This window comes from Clupea harengus, chromosome 12 (genome assembly GCF_900700415.2).
Source record: "Clupea harengus chromosome 12, Ch_v2.0.2, whole genome shotgun sequence".
NCBI lineage: Eukaryota > Metazoa > Chordata > Actinopteri > Clupeiformes > Clupeidae > Clupea > Clupea harengus.
This window is the reverse complement of record NC_045163.1, coordinates 27345151-27355150: the sequence shown is the minus strand read 5'-3', so window position 1 is coordinate 27355150 and position 10000 is coordinate 27345151. Positions and strand designations below refer to the sequence as shown.

The window sequence follows — 10000 nt, the reverse complement described above, 5'->3', positions numbered from 1 at the left end:
TGTTATGCAACTGTTTTGCTGTTACACTAACACACAGTGAGTTGTTTCCCATATTACATAACACATGGACATGCATTTACACACGCCCAGTAGTGTGTGCATTTACACATGGCCAGTAGTGTGTGTTTCTACCTCCTCAACCAATCCTTCGGAATTCCTCGTTGTGCTAACAAAGTGTTTATGCGGTCTCCACCTCACAAACAGAATTCACCTAGATCTTTCTTTTTTTTTTTTTTTTTTGCCATTGAGGCTTTAATGACAACAGCTGGAAATTCCCCACCAATCAGGGAGTGATGTGGGCACGACGGGGACGGAGGACACGATATGACGTCACCCCCCCCCCCCCCCCCCCCCCCGGCGCGCTCATTTGTCCGTCCGCACTCAGGGCTCCAGTGGAGTGGAACAAAGAGAATCCTGTCGCTGCCCGTTACCCCCCGTCACAAACGAGGCTTTTTCCTCCCTCCTCTCCACTGATGGGATTCACCTCAGGTAAACCCGCTCTTCATCGTCATTCAAATTCTAGGGATGTGTGTGTGTGTGTTTTATGAAGAGGAGAAGCGAGCGTGTCCTGAGGGATGCAGTGGTCATGCAGTAACTCAGTGCTGTTTTAGAATCAGCTTGATTGCCGCCGCGGAAAGGCCAAAGTCTCGCTTAACTCCGCTTACAAATGAATGCATGAAGCTTTTATCCTTTAAATTTGTGCACATAATTGTCGTTCACACCACCGCAGAACGGCTACACACAACTAAGCCATGGGCTGAAATAGGCTATCCAGCACACACACACAACTAAGCCATAGGTTGAAATAGGCTATCCGGCACCTCTAAGCCAGGGGTTGACATAGGCTATCCAGCACAATTCTGAATAAAAACGTCCATGTCCTGTCCTGTCTTACTTAGGGGCATTGAATGTGTCTCTCTGATTGACTGCTCAGAGTGCCGTGAAATAAGACTGATATTCTCTTCAACAATAACCTCCATCGGTCACATTCAACCACTTTCCTCCTCCCCCTTCTCCCTCACTCACTCACTCTGTCTGCTACTCCCTCTTCATCTCTCTGTCTGTCTCTCTCTCTCTAATGCGCTCTGGTAACCACCCACCCACCCACCCACTCACTCCTCACTCCTCACTCTCTTTCCCTTCCATCACGCTCTTCCCCTCCCCTCTTTCTCTCCCCTCACCAGCAGGAGAAGGGCTTTTTTGCTCCGGTGGGCTCCGGGTGACTCAGATGTGCCACTGATCCAGATGGGACAGGTCTGCAGGTCTCCGCACTCCTCCGCAGACAGCGCCCCCCCCCCCCCCCCCCCCCCCACACAACCCTTCCTCTTCTCAGGAGAGTGGCCTCTGACAGGCCCCCCCCCCCCCAAACCTTCCTCTTCTCAGGAGAGTGGCCTCTGACAGACCCCCCGCCCCCCCTCCCCCCCAAACCTTCCTCTTCTCAGGAGAGTGGCCTCTGACAGGACCCCCCCCCCCCCCCCCCCCCCCAAACCTTCCTCTTCTCAGGAGAGTGGCCTCTGACAGGACCCCCCCCCCCCCCCACAAACCTTCCTCTTCTCAGGAGAGTGGCCTCTGACAGACCCCCCGCCCCCCTCCCCCCAAACCTTCCTCTTCTCAGGAGAGTGGCCTCTGACAGGACCCCCCCCCCCCCCACAAACCTTCTTCTTCTCAGGAGAGTGGCCTCTGACAGGACCCCCCCCCCCCCCACACACAAACCTTCTTCTTCTCAGGAGAGTGGCCTCGGTCCCTGCACACTTATGTGGGTCACATCCATTAGCCGCCGCCGACCATCTCTGAAGGTTTTCATCCCACAAAGGATCCTGAGGCCTGAGCAAACAAGAGGGGGGGGATGAATTTTTCATGCTCATGCTTGTCCACTGAACAAATGCCCCCCCCCCCCCCCCTGCTGCTATTTATACCGTCAGTACCCAGACAGGAGGGTTGGCTCTGCTGCACAGGGCAGATATAAAAGATGGCGGGGTGGTTCGTTTGAACCCTACACTTGTTTTATTCCAGTCATTCTTCTTCTTCTTGTCTCAGTGCTCTGGGAATTAAAGTCATGATGTGGCACAGACAAGTCCAGCCTCTGTGCTGGTGGAGGAAATGACTGGACTGGAGTCTAGAGCGGTTTCTGCCTGGTGGAGCACAGGAGGCCGGTGCTGTCGTTTCGTGGTGTGAGATGCAGTGTCGTCAGTTGGGCCTCGGCTTGTGCGGATGTCTCCTGCCCCCTGCTGGACAGACTGAGGAAATGCCACCATTCACGTGTTTGATCCGGCATCCATTGGTAGCGACCTGGTCAAGGCAAGGTGTTATTGTTCGGGAAGGGATGAGGCTTACATTTTACTGCTGGACATAATCCTCATGACTGGTTGTCAGTTGCCTGCCTATCAATGTTCAAATTATCTTTCACAATGTCTCAGATAGATAGATTACATATAACTAATAAAAACTAATTTACCTCAATAGATTTCAATCTATTTTTTACTCATTTATGATATTGTCCCTTAACAATGCATTTCACATAATTTTATTTGCAGATATGCAGTCACAGAACATTGAGAATATGTATAGACAAAATGTGAAGTCGTACGATAAACCTGGTGGCTTTTTATAGCATACAAATAAAACAGAGCTGTGGTATTGGCCACTGTTTCCTGAGACTGATCTGCATATGTGTCTGCCTGCCTGTCTGTCTATCTGTCTCTCTGCCTGTCTATCTGTCCGCCTGCCTGTCTGTCTGCCTGGCAGACTTGCATGCATGTGCCTGAGTGCGTCTACGTTTGGGTGTAACGGTATCAACGTCACAGTCACCCTGCTCTCAGCAACAATCCTATTACAATTGGCTGAATCAAGCTACTGTTAATGCTGCGGCACAATCAAGGTCCATTCAAAGCCAAGCCCTTGTTCATTATGCTCTTTCTCCGTCATGAGTTACTTAAAAGAGAACCATTACTGCATACATATTCCTCATCATAGTAATCAATCCATTACCTTGTTGAAAATATCAGGGATTACAGCATTAGTTTCTCTCTCTCTCTTTCTTTCTTTCTCTCTCTCGCTCTCTCTCTCTCTGTGTGAGAGAAAATAAAGCAGATTTACGCATGGAAAAACTAAATGAATTGCCATGTTAACTTTTTTTTCCCTTTCATCCCAAACACTAACGACTGGAGTGCATCTTTAATGCACTATCACAAAGAGCCTGGCCACCTGGCCTGGACCCAGCATCACAAGTGCCTCGTGAGATTAGGTGCATTAAGCTGCTTCAGAGCTTTAGTGTAGAAATAGAAACAATAAGAAGTAGAACAGTGACGCGGGCGTACCGCGGGCCTGCAGACACAAGCGCATCTTCACACGCTACGTGCACACAGCAAAATGGCCTCTGTCTAAAACGTGGATGAGTTGTGTTCAAAGAGTCATCAATGGGTGAGTCGTTATATTCTATGGTTTATTTGCTTATTTGGGCAGGCGGTCTAAGTGAGTCGTTATATTCTATGGTTTAATTGCTTATTTGGGCAGGCGGTCTAAGTGAGATCTTTCTGGTCCTGGAAGGTAAAACACCTGCTGAGAATGACAAGTTATTGGACGATATTTATAATATGCAATAGCAGAGAGAACTATTTGTATTATTGGTATTTTGTTATATTGCTGTTCTGAACATGACAAAGGTGCTCTGATTGAACATAGCAGCTGATAGTGAAAAGCTGATTGTTTGCAAACAAGCCATGCAAACATGCTTAGCAAACTTACAAAGCATGTTTGTACAATGTTTGGGTTGAGAGATTCAGAGATTCTGTTTACTACCAATATGGTAATCACAGTATTATTGCATTTGCTTTTAGAGGCCTTTCTAAACCACTGTGTCAAATGAATTTAGTCAAATAGCCTTTTACTACATGACAGTTGCCAGCAACGTGTTAGCAAAATGTCAGTTGTCATCACACATTTTATAAAAGACCATTCCTCGTCTGTTTGCCACTATAGATTAATTGTGTGAATATTGCTGTTCTACAGTGAGTTTAAACAACAGTAACGGAAGGGTGGTCTAGTTTGGCTAATTATTTGCTAATGATTGCTGTGCACCAACCGATTATGAGCTTAAACTCATGGTAAAAACTGACAAACATTGTATGGCATAAACCAGGTCTCATTTTAACAGTGAGAGTTTGTCAAACCAGGTCTGTTGTTATGAGGTATTTAGCTATAATGTGGTCATGTTATGAGGCCTTTAGCAATACTGTGGTCTTGTTATGAGGTTTTTAGCCATTACAGGAGAGGTGACTGGTATCATGCGTCATGCTTAACTGTGGGTGAATAGGAGGTATATCTGGACGTATATCTTCTTAATAGAATCTCTCATGAATTCTTTATTCTTCATTTACATTAGACATTTATTCCATACATGCTATAGTTCATTTGTAATGTAATGTTAGTGGGATCATGTCAAAGTAAAAGGCTCACTGACAGTTGTGTTTTTGTTCAACTCAATTACATCTTAAAGAGAGAATTAAAGAGTAATTTGTTCAGCTTTTCGGTGCACATAGTCACACAACAAAATCTACTAACTTGACAACCTATTACATTCAACTTAGAAACTGATCATTTCAAACGTAGTGACTTATTTTTGTAACGCAAGACTAAGACATATCCAAAGATGGCAATCTCAAATGTATAACGCTTATACCTTTGTCCTAACACACCTGCCCTGTTCCTCTCTAGTATTGTGGCTGTCGTGTGCTCAGGGATAGAGAGGGAAGAATGAGCAGGAGGAGGAGGAAGAGCCGGAGAAAGAGCTCCAGTGGAAGCAAACGTGAGTTTCTGCTGTTGCCGTGGCACCTGAGGCCCGCATTAAGGCTAATCTGCTAATTGCCCACGGGGAGGCATGCTCCATTCATGTTCCTGGGTGGCATGTTCCATTCATGCTTCTGCCAGAACATGGACCGTCAGCTAGCCAGAGGGATTAGACTGGTGGCTATTTACAGCCGTGGTGCACCGTGGTGTCTTGGAACAAAAGATAGCTTCTAGATGACTGTGAGGAAGGAAGGTTTGGGGTTTGGCTTGATAATATGTGTGTTCAGTAATGTGAAGCTGAGCTCCAATATTCTACGCTAATAAGTAATAGACCAACACTAATGTGATAGGTTTAATTCCCAGAGGCCACACAAACTGATATATTCTGTACCCATAAGGTCTGCCATTGGAAATGTCCAACTTGTGTCTATTTACAATGTACCCCTGTAACAGGAAGTAACAGAAAACATCACTTCCTGGTGTCTTAGAACAAAAGACAGCATCTACAGTACAAAACATACAAACACAGAAAGTACTACACATAACATAAAACATAAAAACACAGTAAGTACTACACAAACACAATAAGTACTACAATACAAAAAGCAGGGCAGGAGTGCAAAAGTGGATGTGCAATGTGCAGTGTGCAATGTAGTGTGTGGTGTGTGTGTGTGTGTGTAGTGTGTGTTTTGGACTGGGCTAATTGTATTCGATTATGTCAGATTAAGGACTCATATATCTTCTTAATAACTGGTAAAGAGAAGGGATGACAGCACTTCGGCCCCAGGTTTGATTCCATGGGACTGGGAAGGAATGCTTTTAAACTCAAAATGAAAAAAATTGAGACAGATTCTTTAAGCTGTAAATGTTTTTAATGTACCTGGCTACGACACTAACTCCTAAATGTTGTCTTCTTTTGTGTTTCTGTCTGTAACTATGTTTGTATGTATGCTGCTGCCTGTCTTGGCCAGGTCTCCCTTGAAAAAAAGAGATTCTTAATCTCAATGGGTTTTCTCCTGGTTAAATAAAGGTTAAATAACAAAATAAAAAAACATACTACTCTGGTGTATGTGTATGTTATTAGCATCTGCTAAATGAATACATGTCAAATATCCACACATAGAAATGTTGTAAATAACAGTAAAAGAGAAGAATATCATTACTGATATTTAAACATTTGTTCTCCCCTGTTGTCCCTTCAGAGAGCATCAGCACGTATAACTTTCAGAAGAACACTAAAGGTCCGATTGACGATGTGGGCCTGAAGGATGAGCAAACGGAGAAGGGGGAAGCGGACTCCCTCCATAAGGAAAACTGTTTGTGCAAGTCAGACACAGACGAGGAGAACGACACACAGAACCCTTGCACTGAGGAGAGATTTGGGGAGGACAGTTCCGTTGGATGCTTCAAGGGCAATGCAAAAAGCCAGGCAGACAGCTTGTCAGATGACAAAACCTCACAGCAAGATCAAGGGGTCAGAATCACCACCTCCGTGACCGTTGATGATCTGGAACAGAAAACGTCCCAAGTTGTATTTCAGAGATCTCATGGGTCAGGCACTTTGGGATCGGCTAACGGCACAATCGCCGTCACCACCACAAAGTTAAAAGGCATTCATGCTAACATGAGGATTGAGATCAGGGAGATTCTGCAGCTGGATGATTCTGATTACAAGACGACACTTGTCCTCCACAGTCAGAAGGTAAAGGACACCGAAGCCTCTTCTGAAAGCCAGTGCTATGGGTTTCATATCCCTAACAATGAACACTTTACCTACTCCCATCCAAGGAACCAGAGGGCCACCCTAAATGACAGCAAAACGGGGAAGCCCTTGGACAACGTGAGCTGTGAGTTTAGTGTGGTTGAGATGAGCAAGGAAGGGGCGGACATGCTGAGGCATCCAGTGCCAACCACGTGCTACTGTGAGGACACAGACTGTTACCAAAGATGCTGCCAGGACCGCTGCTATGGATACGGCCATTTTAATCACGGCGACACTGATTTCACACTGGTGGATGGATCCTCCAGCCTCTCGACATATCCGATGGATGTTTGGCCTTTGAAGAAGAGGTCATCTCCGGCCAACAGCATCAACAGTGAAACACAGCTGGACGTACCCCCTCCGGAGGAATTCGCTGACAAAGGGTGCAAGGACGGTGTGAACAACCTCACGGAGAATGTTGCAGCGTGCCACATCAGCACTTACGATGAGGTCGATGACCCAGGAGAAAGTGCCTCAGTGATGATGTGTGGAGCCTCGAGCTTCAAGGGAGACTCCACACGCCATGAGTCTATGGATTGGGTGAGAAGCGATGACATGTCTTTTGAGAATGAGTCTGAGTTGGACGCAGAGGAGCTTTTCACGTGGCCAGACACCCCAATGAGTCGGTCAAGTTTTACCAAGAACTTTATTTACAAGCATAAGAGAAAGTCATGCATGCGCAACAACAGCATCGCCATCCTGGAGAGCAGCACCCCACCGGCAGGCTACTTGAACATGCCAAAGCGGCGAAAGACGTTCCCTGCGGTGTTAGATCAGTCCAGTGACCACCAGGACGACATACCGTGCAGAGAGTCATTCTCTTCGGGAACACTGTCTCCATTTTTCATGCAGTCTCTTCCGCGCGAAGGGGAACGATCGGGAAGGTTCTATCTAGAAGACGACTCATTTTCTCCTATCTTTACTGAGAGTCGCAAGTCTTCCGAGGCCAGTGGTCTCCTCAGCTCGAGCCCTGTTCGCGCCTACAACATATCATCTCCAAAGCACTCACTTGCCTCAGAATGGGATGCCGGGGTGTGTGACAGGGAAGCGCAGGAGCTGTCGGTCGTGGAGGAAGCTGATCCAGAGAGCGCTGGAGGAAGCGCCCAGGAGCAAAGTGAGATTACAGAGAGCGGTTTCGAGGAGGAGATAGTCGACGTGGAGAGAAACGCAGAAGATCTCTCCCCAACCAGGTCAGTACCATCCAAAGACCCTTTCATCCACATCACCCCTCCCTCTCCCAGATCTTCGAGGGAGAGTAATATCAACGGCAGCCACAAAGTGGAACGATCAAAGGAGTACGAATCGGATGTGGAACCTCAGGTGCAGGGCAAGGAGTCTGCCGGTGAAGCTCAGCCCAAGTCGAGACAAGGCTCCGTGACGACCGTCATGAGGGTGGGAAGTGAGCAGAGAATGTTGCGCAGCCATTCCACAGATTCCACAACTTCAGAGAAGAACCACAGAGATGTCACCGGTACGGTTTCCGAGGCCCCTTGTCTTCATCCAATACTGGATGCTGGTCAGATGGAGGAAGATGGCGGCACCGCCGTCGCCGGGGAGATGGCGCCACAGACCCAACTGACAGAGTCCAGCACTTCCATCCAGTCTCTCTCCCCGCAATCCTTTGAGGTGACCGACCCACAGAGTGATTCCAATCACTCACTGCGGTCTCCAAATACCTCACAAGATACCGACACAAAGGAAGAGGCAGCACCAGATAAGCAGCGAGAGAAATACTATGAGATTAAACCCAAAAATAAACGCAGTTTCCACACCCTGCAAAGACCTGTGATGCAACCGGCGGACACAGTGAGAAGGCACAGCTGTTCTAAAAGTAAGTAGCCCTACTGTCCAGTAGGTGCATATGAATATATATGTGGATATATGTCAGATAATTCAGAAAGTATCCATGCCCTAATCTAATCTATTCTATCTAATCTGGGTCATATCTGCTCCGGAGTCCATTCCTGTCAGATTATGAACTGACTTTGATGCTTTCTCAGTCTCATCAGAAATCAAGGAACGGCTGAAGCTGCCCTCAGATCTGTTGCACAAGGATCCTGAGGAGGCTCCCGATCACTGGGCCAGGAGGCGTAAGCTCTTTAAGGAAAGCAGGCAAAGCTCAGCCGGTGCAAGCTCGATCGCCAGCAATATCACAGACGAGTCAGGTATGTTACTGCCACGCACTACAAGGGCCACAAGAACGCAAGGTAATTTAGAGATGTTGTATTTACATTATATTCATGTTACATTTGAATTTACTGTTGTAAAAGACAGCTTCTTAAATGAAAATAACTGATAGCCTTTGACATCTTTTGAATGATATTGTTGTGTTAACAACTGTTGAATTAATAGCGATAAATTAATGGTTTATCAGTGACAATGTGTCAACTGAATCATCTGAAAACACACTTGATGTTGTCTCTCAAAGACAAACAAATACACTCGATGTTGTCTCTCAAAGACAAACAAATACACTTGATGTTGTCTCTCAAAGACATGTTGTCGGAGGAGGCGCGGCCGGTGGAGGTGACTGCGCAGGATATAGAGGACAGAGGCTTCTATACAGAGACGTTCCACTGCGCGTCATGGATTTACCGCGGGGATGACGCCAGCCCCAGCGAGAGCCCACGCTGCCTCAGCAAGCGGACGAAGCCCGTCACCAGTAAGTCGCCCTCTTCCTCCTTGCTGATGTCATTTCCTGTTCATTTCAGTCCTTGGATTTTTCTTCTGAAAAGTACAAAAAAAAAAATAATCCGCTTAATCATCTTCGACAAGGCTGATTTGTTTCTCTGTTGTAGTTCGTGAAAGGACCATTAAGATCACTTAAGGATTTTAGTGATCTTCACTTTATCATCTTCGACAAGGCTGATGTGTTTCTCTGTTGTAGTTCGTGAAAGGACCATTAAGATCCCTTAAGGATTTTAGTGATCTTCACTTTATCATCTTCGACAAGGCCGATTTGTTTCTCTGTTGTAGTTCGTGAAAGGACGATCAAGATCACTAAAGGATTTGGAGAGTACCCATGGGGGTTTAGAATCCAGTTCTCAAAGCCAATCGTCGTCACAGAAGTTGACACAAGTGAGTACCTGTGCTTTTTCATGCGGTCCTAATTTGGGCAGTACCGAATGTGGTGCCTGCAGCCAAATAAGATTAGCTGACCCGGTGCCCCCAGAGCGACCCGGGGGCCCCCGGGGCGATCCAGTTCACAGACAGGTCAGCTCTTATGTGTGCTTGAGGCCTCAGTCCTCATTCAGACTGTGGACCTTATTGTACAATCCAGTTGAACTGATTGAGTGGGATTGACTGCTTGCTTCAACTGTAGAGCCAAGTGTCAAAAATAAAAGTACACTAAATTTAGATTGTTGCGGTAATTACTGTGTGCCACCGTCACCATGGTCACAGATGGAGCAGCCGAGGAGGCGGGGCTTCTGGTCGGTGATTATGTGCATGCCG

General features: G+C 46.7%; 1 protein-coding gene across 2 annotated transcripts in view; it reads left to right on the top strand.

Moving 5' to 3' along the window:
* Positions 1-3299: 3299 nt before the first annotated feature.
* The window catches only part of pdzph1 (PDZ and pleckstrin homology domains 1), a 9658-nt gene continuing 2957 nt past the window's right edge, over positions 3300-10000 (top strand). Inside the window, exons 1-7 of one of the 2 annotated variants that reach the window (XM_031578223.2) lie at positions 3300-3420; positions 4714-4804; positions 5988-8378; positions 8548-8712; positions 9042-9209; positions 9524-9625; positions 9950-10000. The exon at positions 9950-10000 is cut by the window's right edge and continues 60 nt beyond it. In XM_031578223.2, coding sequence (XP_031434083.1) covers positions 4753-4804; positions 5988-8378; positions 8548-8712; positions 9042-9209; positions 9524-9625; positions 9950-10000 — 2929 coding nt within the window. In that variant the 5' untranslated portion in view covers positions 3300-3420; positions 4714-4752. Of the gene's footprint in view, positions 3421-3451; positions 3547-4713; positions 4805-5987; positions 8379-8547; positions 8713-9041; positions 9210-9523; positions 9626-9949 lie in introns of those variants that run through there. The other variant, XM_031578224.2, reaches the window with a different exon arrangement.